The sequence below is a fragment of the Lissotriton helveticus genome, chromosome 2_1 (assembly GCF_964261635.1).
Source record: "Lissotriton helveticus chromosome 2_1, aLisHel1.1, whole genome shotgun sequence".
In the NCBI taxonomy this organism is placed as follows: domain Eukaryota; kingdom Metazoa; phylum Chordata; class Amphibia; order Caudata; family Salamandridae; genus Lissotriton; species Lissotriton helveticus.
The window spans coordinates 977,731,688-977,759,444 of NC_136059.1; the positions used below are offsets into that span (position 1 = coordinate 977,731,688).

The 27,757-nt window shown below is 47.8% G+C and overlaps 1 protein-coding gene across 1 annotated transcript; it reads left to right on the plus strand.

The window, feature by feature from the left end:
• The first annotated feature begins 10,106 nt into the window (after positions 1-10,106).
• On the plus strand, positions 10,107-11,283 carry POLR3K (RNA polymerase III subunit K). The gene has a single exon (XM_078677402.1). It carries the CDS (start codon positions 10,740-10,742, stop codon positions 11,064-11,066), a length of 327 nt encoding a protein of 108 aa, XP_078533528.1. The 5' UTR covers positions 10,107-10,739; the 3' UTR covers positions 11,067-11,283.
• The last annotated feature ends 16,474 nt before the right edge of the window (positions 11,284-27,757 follow it).

Sequence of the window (27,757 nt, forward strand, 5' to 3'; positions counted from 1 at the left end):
GTTTGCTGTTTTGTCTGTGCATTCCTGTCACTGTATTTCTACCCTGTTTTAGTTCGCTGTTTTGTCCCCTGCTGCCCCTTGGTGTGCCCAGCCCCTGCCGCGTTTCCCACCACCTCCCCGCTCCCCGCCGCTGCCCCCTGCGGCCCCGGCCCCTTCCCTCTGTCGCCCTTCCCATTCGCCGCCCCGCTCCCGCCTCCCAGCTGCTCCTCCCTCGCTCCGCCCCCCCACTCTCCACATATGAGCGTTGACGCGCAGCGGGCGCGCCGATTGTGCGCCGAAGGCGCGCCAAAGGTAAGTCCGTCTGCGCCCGTCCGCGCCTGGACCGCGCCCAGCCCCAGAACGCCTGGCCCCCGAGGATGCCAGCCCACCCACAAGACCTACGACGCCGCCACCCTCAATGCACTCAACACCGGCCGAGCCCCTGGCTGCTACCGAGCCACCCCGAGACGCACCCACGGACCCATCAGCTGCCACTCCTGCAAGTTCTCCTGCATCCGGACCTGCACTGCACTCACACCCGCCAAACCGAGAAGCAGCAGCAACCACCTAAAGTGCATCCTGCTCAACACCCGCTCCGTCCACAGACACACCGTCGAGCTCTGGAACCTCCTCGACACGACATCACCAGACGTCGCCTTCCTCACGGAAACCTGGATGAACGCCTCCTCAGCGCCCGACATCGCCATCCCAGACGGTTACAAGATCATCCGGAGGGACCGCGGCAACCAGACCGGAGGAGGCATCGCCATCATCCACAGGAACACCATCCGCATCACGAGCAACTCCGACGACACCCTCACAACCGCCGAACACCTGCACTTCCAGATCCACACCGACCCCAGGACCACCCTCAGAGGCACCCTCATCTACAGACCACGGGACCACGCACACAATTCAGCAAAGACATCACAGACTTCATCAGCCCGCACGCCCTCCCCTCCGCTGACTACATCCTGTTCGGGGACCTCAACTTCCACTTGGAGAACAACAACGACCGCAACACCGCCACCCTGCTGGACAACCTCGCCACCCTCGGTCTCAAGCAACTGGTGACCACCCCCACCCACTACGCCGGACACACACTCGACCCCGTCTTCTCCTCCAGCAAGGACATCACCTTCAGCCACGCCACCGGACTCCACTGGACGGACCACAGCTGCGTCCACTTCAGCTACAGAAAAAACACGATCCACCACCACCAGCAACAGGTTGCTCGCAGAAGATGGAACAAGATCACAGCCGACCAGCTCACCGCTTCCTTGAGCCGGGACCCCCCCGCCAGCTCAGCGAACCCCAGCCAGGCCGCCAACAACCTCACGAAGTGGATCAGCAACTGCGCAGACGACCTCGCCCCACTGAGGACCCCGCCCAGCAGACCCGGCAGCAAGAAAGCACCATGGTTCACCGACGAACTCAAGAGCTCCAAGAGGAACTGCCGAACCCTCGAAAGAGCCTGGCGCAGAGACCCAACACCAAACAACATGACCACTCTCAAGTTCGCCACTCGAAAACACCACCAACTGATCCGCACCACCAAGAAAACCGCATTTAAGGAACGACTGGACAACAACGCCCACAACAGCAAGGAACTCTTCAACATCGTCAAAGAGCTCTCCAACCCCAGCGCCGGAAACAACGACATCACCCCATCACAAGACCTCTGCAACTCCCTCGCCTCATACTTCCACAACAAGATTGAGGACATACACAACAGCTTCAGCACACAGCCAGCGCACCCCACGACAGCACCTGCACCCCCCACCACCACCGTCCGCGCCTGGACCCCGATCAACACCGAGGAAACCCTACGCACGATGAACTCCATCCACTCCGGATCTCCAACCGACCCCTGCCCTCACCACGTCTTCAACAAGGCCGACTCCGTCATCGCGCCCCACCTGCGGGACATCATCAACACCTCCTTCGACACCGCGACCGTCCTGGAGAGATGGAAGCATGCCGAACTCAGCGCTCTACTAAAGAAACCATCAGCGGACCCCACCGAACTCAAAAACTACCGCCCCATCTCGCTCCTCCCGTTTCCAGCCAAAGTCATCGAGAAGACAGTCAACAAGCAGCTGGCCGCCTTCCTCGAGACGAATAGATCCCTCGACTACTCGCAGTCCGGCTTCCGGGCCAACCAGAGCACCGAGACCGCCCTCATCGCAGCCACGGATGACATCCGAGCCCTGCTCGACAACAGGTAAACAGCGGCCCTCATCCTCCTGGACCTCTCCGCGGCATTCGACACCGTCTGCCACCGCACCCTAGAGCAGCGCCTCAGCAACGTCGGAATCCAAGAGAAGGCACTAGAATGGATCGTCTCCTTCCTCGCCGGAAGGACACAGAGAGTCCACCTCCCCCCGTTCAGATCAGAAGCCACCGAAGTCATCTGCGGCGTTCCTCAAGGCTCCTCGCTCAGCCCCACCCTCTTCAATGTCTACATGAGCCCCCTTGCGGCCATCGCACGCCAACACAACCTAAACATCATCTCTTACGCCGACGACACCCAGCTGACCCTCTCCCTCACCAACGACCCCGCCACCGCCAGAGCCAACCTACACGAGGGGATGAAAGACGTAGCCGAATGGATGAAGAACAGCCGCCTGAAACTGAACTCAGACAAGACGGAAGTCCTCATCCTAGGATCTTCCCCCTCCGCCTGGGACGACTCCTGGTGGCCCCCTGCCCTGGGCAGCGCACCCATACCAACAGACCACGCACGCAACCTGGGCTTCATCCTGGACTCCTCCCTCTCCATGACCAGACAAGTCAACGCCGTCTCTTCGTCATGCTTCAACATCCTGCGCATGCTACATAAGATCTTCCGGTGGATCCCCACCGAGACCAGGAAGACGGTCACCCAGGCCCTCGTCACCAGCCGACTGGACTACGGCAACGCCCTCTACGCCGGAACCACTGTCAAACTCCAGAAAAAACTCCAGCGAATCCAGAACGCCTCAGCAAGGCTCATCCTGGACATCCCCCGACACGGCCACATCACCGGACACCTGAGAGACCTGCACTGGCTCCCGGTCAACAAGAGAATCACGTTCCGACTCCTCACCCATGCTCACAAAGCCCTACACAACCAAGGACCAAGATACCTCAACAGCCGCCTCAACTTCTACACTCCCACACGCCGGCTTCGATCAACCAACCACGCCCTCGCCGCCGTCCCCCGCATCCGAAGAGCCACCACAGGAGGAAGGTCCTTCTCCTACCTCGCCGCCAAGACGTGGAACTCCCTCCCGACCCACCTCCGCCTGACCCAAGACCACCTCGCCTTCAGGAAGCAGCTCAAGACCTGGCTGTTCGAGCAGTAGCGGACCCCCCCCCCCAAGCGCCCTGAGACCCTCCGGGTGAGTAGCGCGCTATATAAATGCTGTGATTGATTGATTGATTGAAGCTGTTTCTTGAAAATAAACAACTTCGTTACTTCAACTGTGTCTACCAGATTACTTCAGAGGCCACGCAGCGGCCGCGCTGCTGGCGCGCAAAAGGCAAGCCCGTCTGCGCCCGTCCGCGCCTGGACCGCGCCCAGCGCCAGGACCCCACGCCCCCCGCAACGCCAGTCTGTACTACGACTCCAGCACCCTCCACGCACTCAACACCGGACGAGACCACCCATGCTACCGAGTCACCACGAGGTGCACCCAAGGGCCCTTCGCCTGCCGGAACTGCAGATTCACCAGCTTCCAGCCCACCAAACCACCAACCAGAGAACCCAACCACCTCCGCTGCATCCTCCTCAACACTCGCTCTGCTCGCAAACACGCCATCGAACTCTGAGACCTCCTAGACTCTACCGCTCCCGACGTCGCCTTCCTGACGGAGACCTGCTGAGCGCCACCTCAGCACCAGACATCGCCATAGCCATCCCACAGGGCTACAAGATCTCCCGCAGAGACCGCACCAACGGAGTGGGAGGGGGAATCGCCATCATTCACAAGGACACCCTCAGAGTCTCGACCAACACCGACGACACCCTCACCACCGCCGAGCACATGCACTTCCAGATCCACACCAAACCCAACACCACCCTCAGAGGAACACTTGTCTACAGACCACCCGGACCACGACCACAGTTCAGCGACACCATCGCCGACATCGTCAGCACCCACGCCCTCGCCTCCACGGACTACATCCTCCTCGGGGACTTGAACTTCCACCTCGAGAACAACAACGACGCCAACTCCACCGCCCTGATCGACAACTTCGCCAACCTCAGACTCAAACAGCTCGTGACGACACCCACCCACGCCGCTGGACACACGCTGGACCCCATATTCTCCACAAGCCCCGACGTCTCCTTCAACCACACCACCGAACCCCACTGGACTGACCACAGATGCGTCCACTTCACCTTCAGGAAACCCGCCACACACCACCGCACCCAACAGCTGCCACGCCGCTGCTGGGGCAAGGTCACCAAGGACCAACTAACCAGGCAAATCAACGCCGTCTCCGCGTCCTGCTTCAACACCCTCCGAATGCTCCGCAGGATCTTCAAATGGATCCCTCCCGACACGAGAAAAACCGTCACCCAGGCCCTCGTCACCAGCAGACTCGACTACGGGAACGCCCTCTACTCAGGAACAACAACTAAGCACCTGAGATGACTACAACGAATCCAGAAAGCCTCGGCACAACTGATCCTCGACATCCCCCGACGCAGCCACATCACACCCCACCTGAGAGCCCTGCACTGGCTCCCCATCAACAACAGGAGCACTTTCAAGCTCCTCATCCACGCACACAAAGCACTACACAATACCGACCTACATACCTCAACAACCGTCTCAGCTTTCACACCCCCACCCGAAGCCTCCGCTCAGCCAACCTCGCCCTCGCCACGGTTCCTCGTATCCGGAAAACCACTGCCGGCGGCAGATCCTTCTCCTACCTCGCAGCCAAGACCTGGAACACTCTCCCTACCAGCCTACGACAGACTCAGGACCTGCTGGCCTTCAGAAGACTTCTCAAGACCTGGCTCTTCGATCAGTAGCGACCCCCCCCCCTCCCCCAGCGCCTTTGAGACCCTCACGGGTATGTAGCACGCTTTAGAAATGCAGTGATTGATTGATTGAATTATGGTCTGATACTCATGTAAAGCGCTCTGATACCTCCGGGTCTAGCCAGCGCAATTTAAAATCTTTAAAATACATACATTTGTAGCTGTTCTTCTAGACAGCAGGGCAAGTGAGGAGGGAGGTGAGGCAGGTCTGGAGAGAAGATGGGGGTGAGGCAGAGAGGTGGGGAAGGAACAAGGTGATGGGAGTGAAGCACGATGGAAGCCGCAATGAACAGAGCAAGAAATGTCAGGGTAAGAAGCGGGAGTGGACCGAGAACTATACAATGAAGAGGGCTACTCTCCCTCTGTGCCACTCCAGTTACATGAGCTCTGTTTAAAGTATCAACATTAGTTCTCCTAAATAATCAAAGTTGCCTCTAGCGAGATCCAAAAGAACCAAGCATAAGTGAACAGCTTCTTGCCAAACAACTAGATAAAGGCAAACAGAAGTGTAATAGATTGGAGTTTTTGCAGCATTCACTCCTTCTGGCTCAAAGTTTGGGAAAAGATCCTTCAAATCTTGGAAGGAGAACAATAAGCATAACGAAGAAGCCAAGTGTGTACGGACAGATAGAGGAGAAAAAGAGAAGAGAAAGACCAATATGGAAAGGTGAAACATTTGGACAACTGAGTAGAGTCAAGAGATATGAGACCACAATGCACAGAAGGATGGGTGGGTGAGCGTGTCTCCTAAAATGGCAGGAAATGACACAAGGTGAAGAAGGAGGGGATATTTTTTAAATATGTACCACCTTTATTATCAATTTAAACCATGTTTAAAAAAAACTTATTCATATCTATGGAATTTAAGAAGTTGTTTTTCAGATTAAATCACTGCAGTCATTAACATATACTCATGCCAGATTCATTATTTTCTTATATAAAGTTCAAAACAACCATTTTAATGGGTGGGATGTGCTCAGATAAGGCATCGTTAGCACTTACAGTATGCAGGTATTGGTCCCTAGTGGGACTGTTGCATGCTGCTAGCTGCAGTGTTTCACTTCAGCTCGATTTTAGTGTTCAAGGGTTATTTTTTTGCCAAGAGGGCGCACTCCTACTTCTGAAAGAAGGTATTTGACTGCTACCTTTCAAGGCAATGTAAGGAGGCTTTTCATGGGACTTCACAGGCATGCGGCCCATGTGGAACAAAAAAAGTGTTCAATTGTTTTGCCAGGAAAAAGAATAAAACACCCGTCAAATGATAGGATCAGATATTGTCATGATAATACATGCTTGTAGAGGTCATTGTGCTCTGTCTCGGGGCATCGTGTTACTTTGGCAAACTATCTGAGGACTATGGCTAAGTGAAGATATTGCAGCGATGAAAAGCAAGCTTTATAATTTATTTTTGGGGTCAAATTTTGGCTAATGCTTCTGATGCCCAGCAGTAGAAACCTCCAGAGACCTGAACCCATATAATACGAAGATCATCCTCCAGCACATTGTTTTATCTTTTGGAAATTTTAAGAAGAGGTACATTTGAGAGCCAGAGGTAACAAAGAGGTGTTAGTGCTGAAATCCAGATGACAAATACGAAGGTCCCTCATCATTTAAATCCATATAGATGCCAAACTCATTTAATCGATAGACTGGCAGCCTCCGCAACAATTACAAAGCTTCAGAGGCCAATGAATAATAGGATCAATTTGGGACATTTTGGGCTGCAAGACGATTAGCTCCTGGAGTTTAAAAGTAACCATTAGTAGCTTTCCTTTTTAGATACATTGAAGTTATGTGACCTGGTAGAGTAGGTTGTTTTGTTTGTGATTTTAAATAGTTTTGAGATAAAGTTAAGACTTCCTTGTTTCAAAATGCCATTGTGAAGGGGGAGATGGCCGTGTAAGAGCTCCCGTCATGCTCCGCGGCTGAACCCACTGATTGTGCTAGATCAAGCACAATTGGGCAATATTTTTCCCGGTTGTGTGGTAAAATATTGGTTTGTGCGGGTTGCCAAATTTTGGGTTATTTTGTAAATGTCTTTGTGCTATTTTTAACATATTGGGCTAGAAATTTGTTAGTAAAAGGATAAGTCTGTTATCATTTCTAACCATTCTCCTTTCACTGCCACTGCCTGCTCAGGGAGTTGAGGAAAGCAGAGATAAACTTTAACGGTATGTTCCCAGGGAGAGAGACACGGCTCCTTCTCCATAATATGGGAATTGGTTTGAGAGAGCATGATCGCTCTCCTTAACCCTTTTCACTATCTATTCTCATTTTCTGCACTATCAGCGAACCACCAGACTATACAAGCCTGATATAAGTTAAGCTGCTGTTCATACATCTTTTGACATACATATCCACTTGGCTGCTAAGGGTCCTCGACGAGCTCCATTGACTTTCCATTGAAATCAATGGAAAGTCCATGACGAGTTACCCTTGTCATTAGCGCTGAAGTGGATATCATTTACAAATGTACAATTCCTCTTAAAGGTTATCAGATAAACTTGTCTTCTCCTTTCTAAATAGAGGCATTTGTAACAGTGGTGCTCAGTTTCTGTTATCTGCAAAAAGGGAGAATTGTTGTACGAGCCAGTCAACTTTTATCTGAGAAAAAAAGCTAATTTAAAACGTACTAAAATGGCTAACTGTGCTTGTTTGTAACAGTACTAAAAGAAATCAATTATCGATTTCCGAAAGACCTAGTTGCCTCTATTATTTCAAAGCACCTCTCATGGAAGGTACACTGCAAGCACTGGGAGAAAGGTGCGGATAATGAAAATTATAAACTGATTGTTACCCGTTTACCCATGGCTCCTCCACCCCCTGTATGCCAAACTGTGATCCAGGGTACAAGGGGAGGTGATGGGAGAGGAGAACAACAGATGCATACATTAATCCAAAGGACATTTCTTTGAGACAATCACAGCTGCTCAATGATCAATTAAAAAAAGAAGGTGCTGGAGTCTAGGATTTCTCTCATAAGCGTGCCACCTGTGATGCCAAATGCTGGGGTTTCCAAAACCCAAGGAAGTCTGATGCTGATTGAAGGTCACGTCTCTTTCTTCCATCACCTACAAATCATTTCTCTTATTCTTGCAGGATCTTTTTCACCCATACTTTCACAATTTGTCATTCATTTCCTATCTTTCTGCTCCTGCTCCCTTTTCCCTTTTCTCCTTTTGGATTTCTTGGTCTCTGTTGAAGTATGAAAATAAAAATAAGTCATGGTCACTAGAAATATATGCTGTTGACCAACACTTGCAACCACTATTACAATTTAAGTTGCAGCTGGTACCTCAAACCTTATTTTACTACTATGAACTTCCTAATCCCATTCTAGAGACTCTTCCCTCCACCATCTCTGCTTTTGCTCATCCCAACCCTCATCTAGTACTATGATCTCCCAAAAAACACTTTCTAGACCCTTCCCTCTTCTAGCCCTCCACTATCCTTTTCAAACCAAATAACAGACTTACATGCCCACTGCTCAAATCAACTCATATTTCCCTATTCTAGTACACCACTAAACCTTTTTGGGTTCCGGAGTAGCGTGCTACTCACCAAAAAGCGATTTGACGCCTCTTCAGGGGTAGGTAGCCTTGTATAAATATAATTGCAATATGCCTGCACGGACTGTGAGCTCTGAGCTGCCCTATAAGAAGGGAGTGTGACCGAACCACTTGAAAAGTGCAGTTTTGTCAGAAGCATTTCAACAGACGCATCTCAACTATCCGTCCTCTCTTGCTCATCTGCATTTTCAGAAGTTTGTATGAACAGTACATGTTTAATTGTGATAAACTCTTGTAATGATCTTCTACACTTCTTTTCTTGGTAAAAGGTGTATTAAATACAGCACAGCAAAATACATTTGTCCATCTGTGGCTCAAGGTGCAACTGCAGCCCAGATGGTATCTACGAACTAAAGCTCAAAGAAGAACATGGGACACAGTATAAAAATATACAAAGGGCATGCCATGCAATCCCAAGCATTAGATCATGTTTGTTAAAGAGATAGCTACACAAGAAAAGTATAGAAATGTAACATTTCCCTTATGCAGAGCAGCAGATAGAGCGTCTTGCTATGACACCATTTAAAATCCTCAACTTGCGTAGTCACTGAAACTTGCGATTTGTCATGCTTGTTTAAACCCCCTGTGTGATTCGGACGACCACCGGCCGGCCGACATCACGGTGGGCCTGTGCTGGCGATGGCCAGGAGCCGTCCGAATACCGCCCACTCAAAAAAAAAACACAGAGTGCGAAAATTTGCGCAGTGCAGTAGGGGTTAAGTCATTGAGCTATGCATCCATCAGTTTGTTAGACAATTTTACAGGTGGGAGAAGGGCAACAGAGCCCATGTAAATACATATGAGGTTGTTACATTTCCAATTTCGTTTGTCAAGATTGCTTAAAATACACCAGAGCAGCTGACTAACTGGGCAACCAGATTCCAGACTCGGCGTTGGCTTAACATCTTGTGAATCTGGGCAAATCACCTAATCGCCCTGTGCATTGAATAGATAATTAAATGTGTCCTTGAGTATTGGAACCAGTGCTCAAGCAAAGCACTCCACTACCTTCAAGGCTAGTTTGCACTATATCAAACAGCAAAAGAATATATATATATAAAATATATATATATATATATATATATAAATATATATATACATACATACACACATACACATACATATGAGCACAGCACTCAACCAAAGATGTAAGTCAAAACCTGACTCCCGGATTTAAATCGCTTTATTAGATAAATATGCCCGGCTTGGAGCCTTCATCACGGGAGAAATGAAATGAGTGTGTAGTCAAGTAAAAGTTGTGAACTAAAATCTTTTCATACTTACCAGGAGCATTCATTCTGCGCAGACCACTTTTATAAGATGGTCTGCCTCTGCCCACAAATCTCCATTTACTGCCTGCTTGACGCTGTCCCTGCCCCAATCAATCTTGGGCTAGAGAATTGTCCCAAAAAAATCTGGCAACACTGCTTCCGGGTTAAGGACACGCTGGATGGTAGCAGAGCAGGCAGCCGCGAACTCTATTTCCGGGTGAAGGACACGCTGGATGGTAGCAGAGCTGGTAGCCGCGAATACTGCTTCCGGGTGAAGGACGCGCTGGATGGTAGCAGAACAGGCAGCTGCGAACACTGCTCCCGGGTGAAGTAAGAGCTGGATAGTAGCTGAGCTCAGTGTTCCTTGGGCTTCGTGTCCCGCTCTCCCCAAGCGATGTGGAGTGGCTGAGAGCTTGTGACGGCAGCCAGCCACCAACTGTAATCGTATGGTAAAGAGAAGCCCGTATAACCCGTGACAGCAGCCATGAACCAGCAGTAAGCATATGGCAATGAGGAGTAGCTGAGAGCCGGGAGTCTGTCATAACAGCCTACAGACAGCAGCAATTGAATGACTGACTAACTCTGCGAAGGAAGGTGGGATCGTCTTTCTTCAACACTTCTAAGTCCCTACGGGTGCCGACGAGAGCTTAATTTACGTGGTCCGGTGTAATGTGTACATGTTCTGCATTTCTCTATGAGCGAGCTACCTTATCCAACATGGCAACCGATTTTGCACATAGTATTTGAACTGTACACGTAAATGTACTTCTCCCTGGCTCGATTCGTTAATTTCTTCGCAGCAGTTTTAACTGCGTATGCTGACCAAGAAACGTGTACCCGCAAACAGAAGCCCACCCCTTCCGCTTTTGGTGAGCCGTAACCATGCTGCTGTTTTGTCCCACTTGTGGAAACGTGTTGATCGTAGAGGAGGGGCAGAAGTGTTATCGATTCGCTTGCAACACGTGCCCTTACGTACACAACGTCATTCGGAAGGTCACCAGTAGAAAATATCCAAAACTTAAAGAGGTCGATGATGTGTTGGGAGGAGCTGCAGCCTGGGAGAATGTTGATTCCACTGCAGAGAAATGTCCTAAATGTGAGCACCCACGAGCCTATTTTATGCAGCTTCAGACCCGATCAGCTGATGAACCCATGACAACATTCTATAAGTGCTGCAATGCACAATGTGGACACCAGTGGAGAGATTGAAATTACTTTGCGTTTGCAATGAGATAGTTGCTTTGCTTCAGACCCGATCAGCTGATGAACCCATGACAACATTCTATAAGTGCTGCATAGCACAATGTGGACACCAGTGGAGAGATTGAAATTACTTGGCGTTTGCAATGAGATAGTTGCATTAAGTGAAGCCGTTCATAGTTTGTTCTTGACATGCCAAATCATTTAATAAAAATTGTTTCGTTTGTGTCTGTAATTGAGAATTTTCTGTTTATTGATATTATTGGCTCCCCAAGTTGTGTAGTCCAGGACAAATGGTACATGTGCACCTCACCTTGTTCGATGAAGGGGGCAGGAACAGATCTATATTTTTTTAACATATTGTTTAAACAAGGGGGTGTATCACCTATTTATATCGACCTTACACCTAGGGTGACCAACCGTCCATACATTTCACAGACCGCCTGTAATTTGGATATCACGTGTCTGTGATGATCCCTTTTGCGGACTCCTTTACTCCGCGATTTTGGCCTTTGGGGAACAGCACTGTACCCCTGTGAGAATCCAGTTCATCAAATTAAGGTGGTGAAAGAATTTAAAACAAGCATTGGCATAGCCAATAGGTCTCGCTTTTGGGACCTTATATGTATTTAGTTATGCAGCACAATATCCTTGGCGCAACAACATCAACTGTTGCATGGCTAAAAACTTATAAGGTCCCAAAGGCGAGACCTATTGGCTATGCCAATGCTTGTTTTTCTTTGTTGTTGCAGGCGAGCGCCAGGGTAGATACTGGAGAGGCGAACAGGCGCTGATTCACAAGAGCGTGGCAGGTCCTCGTGAAACACAAGACGGTCACAGCTCCAGGGATCTCCCATCTGGCTGTAACACAGCTGGCATTCTGTTAAACCCAGCAACAAGACCCACTGCCTGGGGACCAACATCGTCTTCCCAGTTGGCACCATTTAAAAAAAAAAAAAAAAATCTTATTGTAACTTTTTTGTTTGTTTAAAGAGACATGCTTTATAAAAAAAAAAGAAGTTATTATTTTGCATCAGTAACATTACAATTAACAGTGCCACAGTGCTTACTGTCACAGTATCTATGATATCATTGATTTAGTCACTCTGGATAATAAAAGAGATGTGCCTAAGGCATCTGGTGCAGTGTGCGGGAGGGGGCTCTGCTTGGGCAGCACAAGGAGCTGGGGACAGACTCTGGCTGGTAGATCAGGTACCCACATGCTGCCTCTTCACTGCCTACTTGCATGAGTGTATATGCGTGTGCGTGGATATGCTTAGTTCTGTTTGTGCAAACCCACCCCCACACCAAACCCTATTCTCCTGCATGGCTAAACACTTATTAGGTCCTGTCGGCGAGACCTATATGCTATGCCGGTGGTTCCCAAAGTGTGCGCCGCGATGAGAAGCCAGGGGCGCCGCGCCGCCGCCCAGGATGTGGCACCTTTGTGCTGAACGTGATCCCAGCCCTCGCCCTCTGCATTTAAATGGCTCAATTAGGAGCTCGGTCGGTGAGGTTACGGCGGGCGAAATGGCTAAAGCTGTAGCTGCCTAAAGGAAGAGATAGATAAGGCGCCGGCCGGGTTTTGCTTAAACTAATGCAAGTGAGTTTTAAACCTCTGCAGGGAAAAACAAAACTGAAATAAAGAGCCCTGGTGCATTTGCAAGAGTAGGTGCTTTATTTATGAAACATATTCCCAAAAAGACAAAGTTCCACTGTGATGCATGACCCAGCAACCCTGGTCAGTTCCTAATCAGTTTTTACTGACCGCATGGAGAGCAGTGCTTCTGCTCGAAGTGGAAATTAGATGAAGACGAGCACGCTGGTTAGGATACCAGCATGAGGGTGAAAACCCTGACTATTTATATAAACACAGAAATGCTATAAAAAAAAATACATGTAGCAATTTTTAAACAGCATGTTAGCCTGAAAATCAAAATGCATCTGATGCTATAACTCACTCCTGGCGCTTCAAAAGAAAACTGGATTACTAACTGGTGTATGTTGCTCGTCTTCATCTTATTTAATTACGCAGTGTATTTAAAACATACTGTATTTTTCAATCCGCAATCTGTAAAATCAGTCCTCTAATTCTATACCAACAACTGCACATCTTTACTGGTCTACCATGTGTTTCTTTCTATCCTTTGTAATCTGCAGGGCAATTTTAGTCCGCTTGTTGATCAAGTTTATTTTACTCCTTACTTTATGCATAGGTATTTCACTACTTATGAATATAAGATTGTAAGGATTGGCGGCATCACCTATTTTTCTTTCATCAACAGTTCAGTCGCTCAATCAGGTACGTGTATAGCGCACCTACTCACCTGTAAGGATCTCAAGGCGCCGCTGGGGGGGGGGGGGGGAGTAGCAGAGTGTTACTGCTTACAATGTACATTTTCCCAAAAGGAAGAGGGAAAACATCCTTGGCAAAGAAAGTGTAACCATTCTATTCACAGCAGGAGAGTATAATAATAAAGGCTTCCTCTGCAGTAAGCCCTCTTTCTTTGCTGCAGCAGACAAGGTAAGCATCCCTCTTGCCAGCTTTCTAATTTTACTTGCAGTTGGGTGGGTACAGGGGCCTGGTTAAGACCGCTGGGTGGGTGCAGGGTCAGGGGCCTGGTGGAGAGCGTTGTGTGGGTGGGTGCAGGGTCAGGGGCCTGGTGGACACCGTTGGGTCAGTGGGTGCAGGGTCAGGGGCCTGGTGGAGACCGTTGAGTGGGTGGGTGCACGGTCAGGGGCCTGGTGGAGAGCTTTGGGTGGGTGCAGGGTTAGGGGCCTGGTGCAGACCGTTGGGTGGGTGACTGCAGGGTCAGGTGGCTGGGGGGAAGGGTCAGGGGCCTGGTGGAGAGCGTTGGGTGGGTGGGTGCAGGGTTATGGGACTGGTGGAGAGCGTTGGGTGGATGGTGCAGGGTTAGGGGCCTGGTGGAGAGCGTTGGGTGGGAGGGTGCAGGGTTAGGGTCCTGGTGGAAAGTGTTGGGTGGGTGGGTGCAGGGTCAGGGGCCTGGTGGAGATCGTTGGGTGGGTGGGTGCAGGGTCAGGGACATGGTGGAGAGCATTGGGTGGGTGCAGGGTGAGGGGCCTGGTGAGAAGTTCTGGGTGGGTGCAGGGTCAGGGGCCTGGTGTAGAGCGTTGGGTGGGTGCGGGGTCAGGGGCCTGGTGGAGAGCGTTGGGTGGGTGGGTACAGAGAGGAGAAGGGTGCAAGGGAGAGGGGAGAAGGGTGCAAGGCAGAGGGAAGAATGGTGCAAGGCAGAGGGGAGAATGGTGCAATGCAGACGGGAGAAGGGTGCAAGGCAGAGAGGAGAAGGGTGCAAGGCAGAGGGGAGAAGGGTGCAAGGCAGAGGGGAGAATGGTGCAAGGTAGAAAAGGGTGCCAGGCGAAGGTGGAGTAGGGTATAAGGGGGAGGGGGAGAATGGTGCGAGGGGGAGAAGGGTGCAAGGGGGAGCGCGAGAAGCGTGTAAGGCAGAGGGGAGAAGGGAGCAAGGGGGATGGTGGTGAAGTTAACAATTTGCCCCCCCCCCCCGGAAACATTTCAGCGGAAGCCCATGATCAGAGCTCACCCCACGTAAACATCTTGTAACGCCACAGAGCTCCTTGAGCCTTTCTTTAGCCTGGTTACCTTTAGTGGGAGTGCTTTATACTACTCTAAGATGGTGTTGTATGCATTGAGATGTACTTTATAAGATCTTTGTGATTGCAAATAAAGTTTTATGATAGTGATGGCTACTCTCTGAATCCTTCATCACGTCTAGGCTTGATTCTTCATGTAGACCAGTGGTTCCCAAAGGGTGCGCCGCGGCACCCCGATGCGCAGGTAAAAAAATGGTGGGGAGCCACGGCCAACTGCCAATTAGGTCAAGGGAGCCACGAGTCAAAAAAGTTTGGGAACCACTGTGCTATGCCAATGCTTGTTTTGAACTATGAGCACATTATCAACTTCTAGAGTATCTTACAGCTGCCAACAATACCAGCCTTATGAGCACCCGCCATACCAGAGACTCCAAATCTATCAGTTCAGAAGTAAGTCCACCAGGTCCACTGGTAGTCTTAGCTGGTTCTGTAAGATCTGCATCAGTAAGAGACACTGATTCCTCTTTTGTAGTTGCCCCCTCTTTTACGACACTTGTAGGGGCGATATTTTTGAACGTCTAGAGGTGGAAACAGACATGCAGATGGCACTATAGGTTATTGAATTTGACCATTAATTTATTTACTGTATGCACGGTGGTTTCCATCAAAAAAGGACAATATCAACACTCTGGAGACAGAGATTCTCATTAAGCTCCTAATAGACACAATCAAAAGGGTCCTTGCAATTACTTGAAATGCAATGTGGTTGTATGAGGGGGCTCTAAGTTCACTCTTCGATTCCCTGCAGCCTTACCATATCGGAGGCCTGTGCCTTTGTCAGTTTGATTGGTGGTGGATATGCAGATCAGATAGGTTAGAACATTGTGTGTCCGTCATCCAAGGAGAAATATGGGATTTTACTGTGACAAGTCCGAGAGAAGGCAGGGGAGCATCCCATTCTGCTGCTGTGTGGAAGGGGTGGGCTTGGGCCCATCAGCTGAAAAGCTGAATTTAGGGTACCCTAAACTGTTGTACTTCAGTCCAATCACTAAAGGAAGGAACTATTTTGTTTCACAAAACTGAGCTATAAAATACTTGAATTTACCAAGAAGAGCTTTAAAACTTCAATGTTATTTATTCTGTAGTTTGAGCAGAGTGTGCGTTTATAATGCACAAAACGGCTTCAATGTTTTGAGGTGGAATAGTGAAGGGATTTACAGAACCCCGACTGTGAATTGTTTCATAAGCGCGGTTTACTGTGCGCTGCTCCAAATTGAATGATGACTTGCATCTTTCAAGATATAGGCAGCATTTGATAACTAAAAATTCTGTGAATTTTACCATAGATCCTTGATATTGTAGTGCGAATAGTTTTAAAAATCCACATTTGTGCTGCAAATTCTGGTGCTTCTTCATTACATTGTTTTCTGTTAAATCAGTACAAAAGAAAATGAAGCAGTGAATAAATTGCCTTTTAAATGACGTTCTTAATTCTTACGAATTGAACATTGAGGTCCTGCTCCCTCCCCCGACGAGTACAATGTGGCCTTCAGTGCATTGCCCTATTTTAGTTCATTTTCTTTGCATAATGTTAAACCCAGGAGGCCTCGGCCTGTGAGATCTGGAGGGCAGAACCGAGAAGGAATGAGAGGGGGGGCATGCTGAGGCTGGGGTTTGTCAGAGATGGCTGCACAGCTCATGCAATGTTTTTTCCAAGTCTGTACATTTTAAGCTGACACGGCCAAAGCTGTTCCCCATCTCCACCTCTGACGTCAGCAGACAACTACTCACTAATAGAATGTGCCACTGTAGAATGCACAGCATTTCCTTACTTCTAGTTGGATGGAGAATTTTAACAGCACATCCTTCATTTTGGGATAGCTTATAGGAATTAAAAAATATAATTTAGCACGCGAGAGCTGGAATTGGAGCATTACAGAACAAGAGACTCTGTGCCGATGAGCAGTCCTGCAGTTCCCCCGGGACACAAGCAGGCATCCACTTCGGTCAGGACCGCTGATCGCAGCAAAAACACAGAAGTGGATGCCTGCTTGTGCCCCGGGTAAACTGACAGTAAAAAAAAAAAGCATAGCACACGCGAAGCGGCATATGTAGCGCTGGGATTTACAGATTGAGACATATTGGAAGACCGGAAACAGGGGGACCTGTCTGGTGTGCTTATTTCTACCTCCTTTAAAGCCACGGAACATTTTCTGCCTGCTTTTTCGCGAAATAAAAAAAGAAACGCGAGTGCTGCGCAACGTGAAAAAGTGCAGTGCATGTCGTGCCGCCTGTGTGTGTTCTAGCAAGCTGGTGGCCGGCCTGGAGCACTTTTCAAAGCAGCTACTAAATTTCTCGCAAGAGCAGCGCATGAGCGCTGACTCTAGCGAGACCTAAAAAGGGTTATAGTTCTTTCATAGTCATCATTTTAGAACTGATGCATTTTCAATATTCTATTCAACAAAACCATGGTTGCTGTTTTTTTATTTTATGCAACTAACAACCATTGACAAAGTTTATAGTTTAGGCTTGTTGTAGGTGTAACATTACTTGCTATATTATAGGTCTGAATGCAATGACAGAAGCAGCAAAATACCAGTCAGGCGGCACACTATGGTAAGCACAGATTTTTAGCTTAGGCGTTTTAAAACCCTGGAAACAACACTATGCAACAGTCACCTCACGTCAATGCACTGTGCATCATGCATTACTCATGACTTCCAAGGTTTCAGATTGACTATGTGCAGGGGCATTACCCCTGCCTTTGCTTTAGGAACTACAGCGAAGGGTGAGTTCCTGATGGGTCTCTTTTGTCTGCATCTCTTCAGACGAAGACTTGGCTCATAATTGATGTGAAAAGGTGGGTGAGAGAGGAAGGCATGGGATGGCTGGATGCATTGGTGAATGGGGGGTGAATGAAAGGGTGAATGGATGGATAATGAGAGAAAGTATAGGTTGGTGAATGAGTGAAATGATGGCTGGATTGATGAATTGATGGGTGAATGGGTGGACATATGAGTGAAAGTGTGGATGTAAGGATGGATGAGTGAGTGAAAGGGAGGCTACATGGGCAGCAGGTTGGATAGATGAGTGAAGGAGTTAAAGGGTGGGTGGATGAGAGAAAAGATGGATGGATGATTGAAAGGATGGATGGGTGATAGGGTCAATGGATGGATTCATGCGTGGATCAGTAAATGGATGGCTGTGTGAAAGGGTCGATGGAGAGAGAAAGGGATAATGGATGACTGAAAGGGTGAATTTGTGGAAGAATGAGTCACTGGGTGGATGGATGAGTAAGTTAAAGGGTGGCTGGATGGATGAAAGGGTAAATGGCTGGATGGATGAGTAGATGGGTGGAAGAGTGGATGGATGAGTGTGCAGAAAGATAGGGTGAATCGGTGTATGGATGAGTGAAAGGATGGATGGCTGGAAGGATACATAATGGATAGGTTTGCAAATAATTGGATATGGAATAGCTAAATCTTATGTGTGCCTCTTTACATCTCACAATGTCTATCCGAGAAGATCTTCCCGACCATTTCTCTCACCAAACATGCCTGCTCAAGACCATAAATTGCAAGCAAAATATCAGACTGGGCAGCCCAGTGCTGTAACCATATATATAGATGATCATCATATGAAAAAGCCATAAAAAGACCTGCACAGTTGATCAAAGCTGCTTGTATACTGAAAAACCGTGAAGTACACAATTGTTTCAACCTAATATAAACTTCTTTTGACTTGTGCTTAAGTGGTTGTCTATTTACTTACTTACATACTATTGCGCAAACTCCTCTGAGTCTGTAAAACTTACCGTTTGTCCAGAATTTGTGTTCTGAATTTTGACCTCCTTTACTGAATTTTGACCCTTTGTCCTGAATTTTTACACGCACGTTAGGTTTGGTTTGGTGAATTTGCACCCATGCCAGTTAGTCACCATACTTACACCTCCAAAACAAATGTTTAATGAAGCAGATGTGAACGTGAATTTTGATAGGTATATATTTCTGCCTGCTTTTTTAACGGTACAATGTATATTGCTTATTGGAACATAGTTTTGGCTTTAATTAACTAAACAGTACATTTTTTGAATTTGAAAAATTTACATGGCAACAAGGAGACTGAGAGCAATCGTATGGTGCTTTGCTGATTACTCGATTCGCGAGGAGGAGCAACAAACTGACTACACTAGCAGATGCCCTGTGCCCGCACCACCTCAGTAGATTATGGATGCCCAACGTGAGAAGGCGCTATCTGGTTAGTGTCCTCCTCTTGTTTTCCTATCTTAGTTATAATTCTAGGTCATAAGGGGTCAGGTGATCTTTCCTCGACTTTGGACTCAGGGCTTAGGGAGGTGCGATTCCTCTCCTGTAGCTGTGCTGCGCCCTATGTTCACAGAGGAGTTCTTGCAATCTATTTCTATGCCTCCAAACTTCTTTAATGAGTAAATTCAAAACCCAGACAGTAGGGATGACTCGCAGGCACAAAAGATATATGAAACATAAGTTTGCCCATTGATATGGCAATCAGGCCATGCATCTCTATTAATAAGCAAGAGAAAGCAGCAACTGCAGGGGCAATTGAAGCAACCAAACCTAACGCTAATCGGAATGGTAGCTGATTCCTGCTCCCTGTTTGCTTGAGGTCCTTAAGGTCCCCCGGAGGACTACGTCACCCAGGAGCCTTAGCACGTGCAAGCTCTTTAAAATGAGGTCTCCAGCCTGCGGCGCCTCGTAGCTGATTCCGGCTCCCTGTTTTTGGTGGTACTTGAGGTCCCCCGCAGGACTACGTCACCCAGGAGCCTTAGCACGTGCAAGCTCTTTAAAACGAGGTCACTGGCCCGTGGTTCCTCGTAGCTGATTCCTGATCCCTGTTTTCTGGTGGCTTGGTGGTCCTTGAGGTCCCCGGAGGACTACATCACCCAGGAGCCTTAGCGCGTGCAAGCGCTTTAAAAAGAGGTCGCCGGACTGCGGCTTGAGATGCTCCTGGGCCAAGGGCGGGCCTGTCCATGCCCGTCTGAGCCTGGGCTGGTCCCACCCTCTAACATAGGTTACATCGGTCATCGGGACTCTGTCTGAAGGCACTGTCACGGTTGCTATATATTTGCAAACATCATGAGTAAACGAAAGGGCCTTACGGATCCTGCGTGTGGGGGGGGGGGTAATGGGAACTTTTATAACCAGGGCTGAGTCTGTCCTTACGCAAGAGATTGAGCTAACAGGGTGGAGGCACTCTGGAACCTTTAATCGCCCAGAAGAGCTCCTCACTTGGAATGATAGCGGAAAGGAATGTCCTCCCGACAACCCCCGCAAAGACATTTTAGCCTCCTGCGACACCAGAGAATAGCAGTATAGCTAACTTCATGAGTCCCCATACGCGGAGCCGCATATGGGGACACATCGGTAACGATTCCTATTGAGTCCTTTGCAGATTGGCATTTTAACCCCAGACGTTCCAGAGGCTCATGAAGTTAGCTATACTACTGAGACAAGTAATGCAATTTGCATAATACTTGAGATATACCTCTGTAGGTACATTATAGCCTATAAGCCAAACACATATTTTGTTCACTTTATGTAAATATCAATTACTGCTTTTACATAGTGAAACGTGAGTAAGGTGGGGAAGTTGTGCACCCTGTCCTGAAGAAGCAGTTGATCTCCGAAACATGTCGACGCACACATGAGGTGATGTACATAAACACCTCGCACTTTTTTTTTTTAATAGTACCAGCCCGGGGACCAAAATAAAGAATTTTTGTTAGTCCAACGAGCCAGGTCCTTTTTAATCTTTCACTCATCCCACCACTCACTCACATTAATATATAAAAATACCCTCACATGCACCATACATAGTCATTAACTCTAAGTGGTCCCGCGTAGTCGTAGGTTGCAGCACGCCGCATCCCGTAGAGGGGTGCGAAGACCCCTATGATGAAGCATGACACCAAGGGTCCTTTTGGTGTGTGAGGGGTATTTTAATAAACACTAAGTGCTCCACACCACAGTGAGGAACACTTCCAAACACTAATGCTGAGCCCCCAGTGGAAAAAAATAAGGGGTGGAGGTCTGGCCAAACCAAAACCATTGAAGATTCCCAGACCTGGCAAGCATAGAGGGAATGGTGAAGCTGGGCCTGGGTTTGTCCTCCAATCAAACTCGACTGATCCTGTCATCCTCTCTCTTCAGTCATACGATGATGACTTCTGGAAAAGAGTGGAGACTTTGGTGACTGTGCTATTAAACCCTCTTCTATCGAAGCTTAGTCATATTGAGGACAGACTCTCTCACATTGAGGATTCGTTTAAAAACAACCCTCCTATGTGCACTCATCTAGGTAGAGGAGTGGGTACAGCACCTCGGTATGGGGAGGAATGTAAGGGAGCCCAATACATAGAAAAGAACCAACAGACTGAAGTACCCACTCACACTAATATCACCACTACAATGCCTGAGCCCCCAACATTGGCTACCTGCTCACTAGGACAGGAGCAGCAATCACAACAATGTGAGCAGACAGATACTACAGGGTATAATACCAAGGACCCCATAAGCTTGGCCCATTCATACCCTAATATTAGCATGAGCGGATCTGGCAAAAATTCTCAGGCAACAACTAGGGGGGTTGGTTGTAATGGTCAGATCGAGCAACAGAGAATCACCAAACAGAATATGCAAGTCCCAACTTATAAGTCCTTGCACCTCCCTCCGGCAGCAGCCCCTCTCGTTTTAGTACTGGGTAATGTCCCCACTCTGAGGGAGGGACAGGTCGAATCAACTGTACAATTGATGGACATAGCCCTTCATCTTCCGCTCACACAACCTCAACATCGTCTCCTACACCGACGACACTCAACTGATCCTCTCACTCACTAACAATCCTTCAGCCACCAAATACAACCTCCATGAAGGAATGAAGGCCGTCGCCAGCTGGATGCAGGTCAGCTGCCTGAAACTTAACTCGGACAAGACAGAAGTACTCATCCTCGGATCCACCCCCTCAGCTTGGGACGATTCTTGGTGGCCTGCCGCCATGGGAGCTGCACCCACACCCACCGACCACCCTCGCAACCTGGGGGTCATCCTGGACTCCTCGCTCTCAATGACCCAACAAGTCAAAGCCGTCTCCTCCTTCAACACCCTTCGCATGCTACGCAAGATCTACAGATGGATCCCCACCGAAACCAGAAGGACGGTCACACAGGCCCTTGTCAGCTGCAGGCTGGACTTTGGCAACGCCCTCTATGCAGGAAAAGACTCCAAAGCATGCAGAACACCTTCTCACGCCTCATCCTCGACATACCCCGTCACATCCACATCACTGCCCACCTGAAGGACCTACACTGGCTCCTAGTCAAGAAGAGGATCACCTCCAAGCTCCTCACCCACTCCCACAAAGAACTACACAACACCGGACCAGCATACCTCAACAAGTGTCTCACTTTCTACACCCCAAACCGCCATCTGTGATCCGCCGACCTTGCCACCGTCCCACACATCCACCGGCGGCAGATCCTTCTCGTACCTCGCGGCCAAGACATGGAACACCCTCCCCACACAGCTGCGACAGACCCAAGACCTGCTGACCTTCAGGAGACTCCTCAAGACTTGGCGGTTCGAGCTGTAGCTGCTCTCCACCCCCGCTCAGTGCCTTGAGACCCTCACGGGTGATTAGTGTGCTCTACAAATGATTGATTGGATAAACCAGCACACTAGTGGTATACCTAGCAGGGGAGTTTCTCTTGCAAGTCAAAATATAATGGCCAGGAGGGCAGAATTGCTGGGGCCCTCGCCTAAATCACTAGAGCGGGACTGCGTGATAATACATTTCAATAATTGTTTAGCCCTAAGCGCCATATTGTCTCAACTGCAGGTAGTCCCTCCAAAAGGCACTCAGATTATAGCCCTCCCACTACATCATTTCCACAAGCCTCCACTAGGGCTGGCCCCAGAGTTTCGGGCGCACCCAAGGGGATTTAGAGCATGGCCTGCCACCGCAAGTGAAGTAGAGTTACCCTGCGAAAATAGATTCGCCCCACTCTCTGATTTGGAGCAATGCGACTGACTACATCACCAGCCTACTATGGGGCAGATGCAAAAAGAACAATTGATGGACAGAATGCAGAACAATGTCATACATTCACCCCAGTACAGAGATCTGGGCCTAAATCCATCGTTTTTTTGCTCACCATGCCATTCCAGTTTGGACCCAGCCATATGCAAATCAGTTTTGACCCTGCACCCAATTTGTATTTATTTTATTTAATTTGTAATGCGCACAGCTACCCAAGCAGGGTTTCCCGGCGCTAAGGCACAGCCTAAACGAGGGAACAGAGAGACAAACTTAGTTTACTGCATGAAAAGCCATGTCTTAAGGTTCTTCCGAAAGCTGGTGTATGTAGAAGCGTTTTTCAAAGAAATAGGTAGCGAATTCCACATCTTAGGACCTAGATGGGAAAAGGAGCGACCACCCATTCTCACTAGTTTGAATCGTGGGATCACAAAGTCACCGTGAGTGGAAGAACGGAGAGTGCAAGCTGGAGCGTAAGGATGAACAAGTTCTTGGAGATATAGTGGCGCAGTACCATGTTTTATTTTAAAAATGTAGCAAAGAGCTTTAAACTTAATTCTACTGGTGATCTTGAGCCAGTGAAGGTCGAGGAGAGCCTGAGAGATGGAAGCACTTCTCGATACGTGGCAAAGGATGCGGGCCGCAGAATTCTGTACAACCTGATGGGAATAATCCAGCCCAAACTGCCAGGCCAGGTCCTCCCTGGACTGGAGACAAGCATCCTAGGACCGGTTTCGAGGTTTCAGCCCTCATCAGCCAGGATAGCTTGACTCCAGTGGCATGGAGAGCACTGGACTGACGTCTGGGGCAGGGCATTTCTGGCAGACAAACATTAATTTCCCCTTCAAAAACTATCAACAGCGAGGTGAGGCAGGAAAATCTATATAATCTGAAGATAGCGGCATTGGAATGTGGCAGGGATTAAAAGAAAACTGGCCGTTGTACACTGGAATAAGATCTGGCAGGGTCAGGTCATCACCTGCTTACAGGAGACTTGGGCCATGGAATCGACTTTTATAAATGGGTATCGCTCATATCAGACTATGGCATCTCGGGCAGGGCAAAGGGGGACCTTTTAACCTTGATCCCCCAATACAGCTCAAATAAAAAATAAAGCAGTTTGTAGGGGAAAGCCCCTATTTCCATCTTCTCATTTGTGAGTTCCCTAGCATAGGGACTGGGCTGATAATTAATTATCATAATAACTACTTTGCGAGTAACATGCACCTAGTGGGCGATCAGGTCAATAAGGCAATTGACCAGGCCGTAAAGGTAAGAAAGAAGAATGAGCCTCCAAATATTATCTGGATGGGGGACTTCAATATATGTTCTTGTAAATTTACTCAAGATCGAGTCTGTGGACTAGAGGACATATGGGTAACACGGCCTATCATTTCTCCCATAGTACATATGGAATGAGCTTGAACCAGACCCTATTTCTGAGAAATATGATAATAATTAGCAACTCCCTTCTTTGTCAGATCTCCCCCAAAATACCTTTTGGCGAGACACCCAGGAATCAGTAATTGATTTTATATTGATTTCCATTCCCCTTAGCGATAGATGGAGATATTTAGACACACAATTCACGACCTACAGCGATCATGCGATTTTAACATGTGAGATCCCCCATATTTTTAAGGAAGCAATCAACCAACCGGAATTAGACCTCCCACTACTGTCCATGCGGAATAGCTACCAACTACAATGGGCCGAGATAGTCAAGCTTAATCCTATCCCTGAACTAATAAGGATCACCTTATGACAACATCGTATGTTGTCTGGACCTAGGTAATTCCCCCTCAGCCTTGGTATCATCCTTTACAGAACTTTTAGGACAAATAAAAGTGGTACTTACTCGAAATAAAAAAGATAAATCCGCCAAGACTAAGGGAGGTTCAACTCACCCTGTTCGAAAACGCGGAAGGCACTCCTCACAGCCAAACCTAGAAACTGCTCCCCAATTGCTTTATTGCGAAGAGAATATAAATGTGCTAGAAGGAAAAGGGAGAGGACCATGAGGGAGGAGTCCTGCTTCAAACTTGAACAGTCTTCAATCACGGGCAGTAGTAAAGATTTTTGGGAGGTAATTAATGCCCCTTATTTTAAAACTCAAATGGACCCTACCGTGGAGACTAATGTTGGAGAGGATGATTGGGTGGTATATTTCGGGAATATTTTTTCCCTCACGAGTTCTCCAGTCAATCTAACGTTTACGTTGGAGGAAGTAAGGAGCGGGTTGGAGGCGTGCAGTACTGGGAAGGCCTGGGTCCCGATAGGTCTTTTTCAGGAAAATGATGATTTATGGGTCCCCCTGTTAACATTTGCCTTTAATAACTTAGCAATAACGAGCCCACCCCTCTCATGGTCAACCAGCGTGATAGTCCCGATTTATAAAAAGGGCGGTAAGGGTGATCCTAAAAATTATAGACCAATCTCACTTATCGATGAAACAGCTAAACTCATGGGACGCCTCCTTCTTGCGAGATTGGAGACATGGGCGCAGGATAGAGAAATTTTAATCCAACCACAATATGGGTTTCGGAAAGGAATGGGGACAGTAGACCAGTGACTAAACCTTTCTTTAATCATGGACAAATACACCAGGGTGAAGAGTGGGAAAATCTATCTTGCTTTCATGGATTTATTGTCCACATTTGATTGTGTTTTCCACTCCAAGCTCTGGAGTATAATGGAAGGCATGGGGCTCGACCGGGCCATAATTGATTTTATTCTGCAATTGTACTTGAACGCCACGGCATGCGTTCATTATGGGAAAAACGGTGAATGCACCCACCACTTCAAGATCTCGAGAGGGGTAAGGCAAGGCTGCGTCCTCACCCCATTTCTTTTCTTCTATTTATACTAATGGGATAGAGAGGGCACTTGGAGACGTGACCTTGGATGTCCCTGTCTCGGGCTCTAAGCGGCTGCCGACTCTTACCTACACGGATGACGCTGTCCTGATGGCAAGAACTTGGGTAGGTTTGCAGCGTTTGATAACAGCTTACGCTGCATTTATGTCCTTGTTGGACTTAAAAGTCAAGCAGTCAAAGTCATTTGTAATGGTTGCTGAGGCTGGTAAAACAGAGAAGCCACCACATTTCTATATGGATTCTGGCAAAATTGCAGTGGTTGAATCATTCCCTTATCTAGGGGTAGTATTCGACAAAAAGCAAGCATGGACACAGTTGGTCAAAGGAAAAGCCATGGGTATGGAGAGGAGTTTAGGGGCAATAAAAGCCTTCGCTAAAAAGTTGAGGGCAAAACCATTAATTCCGATCTAGAAATACATATAATGCTAAGGCTAAGTCGGCAGCTACCTATGGGGTAGGGGTTTGGGGTATTGCACCTAGTGAGCCATTACAATCTATTGAAAACTTAAAAAAAAAAAGTGGTTTACCTCCCAGAATCATTTTCGAACTATGTAACTCATATGGAATATGGCCTGTCGTACATCACTGATTTCATTAGATCACCCCCCTTCAGCTCTGGCTTTCCATTTGGCGCAGGGATACAGTGAAACATAATTGTAGACATCTTAAAGATGGAGAACCATGGTAAGATCAGATGGCTGAAATATGTGAAAGAGGAGCTGATTACTTTGGACTTGGTGGAGCTTTTTGTAAACCCTACCACTTATAAGAAGATGTCCAAACAGAAGCTGACCGACATTTTCATCCGTTGGGCCCATTACGTACGCAAGGAAAGGAATCACTGCAAGCTGGCAGCCCGCATGTACCAACTAACACCACCGTTAGAGGGAGGATACTTTTACCTAGTTGATATTCCCATCGCTCATCATAAAAGTATCCTTTTGAGGTTCTGTTTGAGTTTAGTACCTTTATTGATAGGATTCCAAGAGAGGACTTTTAAACACTCAGAACTCTCCCTTTGCCCATGTGATTTAACATCCTCCCAAAATGATCTCCACATATTATTTTTCTGTGGTTTTTATCAGAGGGAAAGAAATCAATTTATTGTACATATTTCAAAACAGCGTAATTTTAAGCAATGTCGGGTCGCTTTATACTTTGTTAAATCCTTGCGTGATCCTCTAGTGTGTTTTCACTAGCATCATTTCTGTGGGCTTGCAGGAACAAAAGAAGACAACTACAACTGTAAAAAGGACATGGATAATTTTATTTTCTCTTTTTAAGCATAATTTTAGTGCAGCATGGGAAGGAGTGTTAATGTTTATGCATTCAAGACTTAAAGGAATTTTCATCTTTTTTATTGCTGTGATTGCATATATCATTAATATCTGTACCATTGTGTAAATCTGTTATGTACTTTTATGATCTCAAATGTAAAGATCGAATAAAGTTTTAGAATCGAATTGAATACAATGACTATGGTCAAAACCCTGTACCCTCTATTCTATTCGGTCAGACTTAAAGCAACACAGAATAACCATAAAGGCATTGTGCAGGGATGGGTGCAGGGGGAAGATATCCAGGTCATGAGCAAGCTCATACCCTCAGCTATTGAAAGCCCGCCACACTTCTCTGCATGTCTGCATGTTCTCAAAAAGGGTCATCGCCAACAACAGCCATGCCTCAGTCGCCCTCCCTCAAATAAACGTTGAATCTAATTTTGATCGAAGTACGCAATATGAAATTAGCACAGGAAGATGTCTGAAAAAAATACAGTGAACAGCTGAGCCACATTTCCGATTCCCTGCTGCAACTTACCTCCCAGATGAAGCGGGTGCATCAGAGGGTTGCTACCCTTGAGGACTAAAACAAGGATCACATGGATATCAACACGAAAGTCCAATCAGACCTGGAAGAACTACAGCACAAGCTGGATGATGCAGAGAATGAATCCAAACAAACAAATTTAAGATTTATTGGAACTCCGAAGTATCGGGAGGCAGACCAAACCGTCACGTCATTTGTCTCCAATCTGATATTTAAGCATGTCCTTAAGAAATAATCAGAAGGGGTGGACTTAACCATTACACATGTCCACCAGATCCCTGCCAGTCGCCTGGCCAATGCCAAATTCCTAGAGCGATCTTAGCGAACATTGGGGACTTTTGTGTCAAAGAGCGAATT

Bases quoted from the DNA above. Each gene is read 5' to 3' on its own strand.
- POLR3K (XM_078677402.1), top strand. From the start codon at position 10,740: ATGCTGCTGTTTTGTCCCACTTGTGGAAACGTGTTGATCGTAGAGGAG.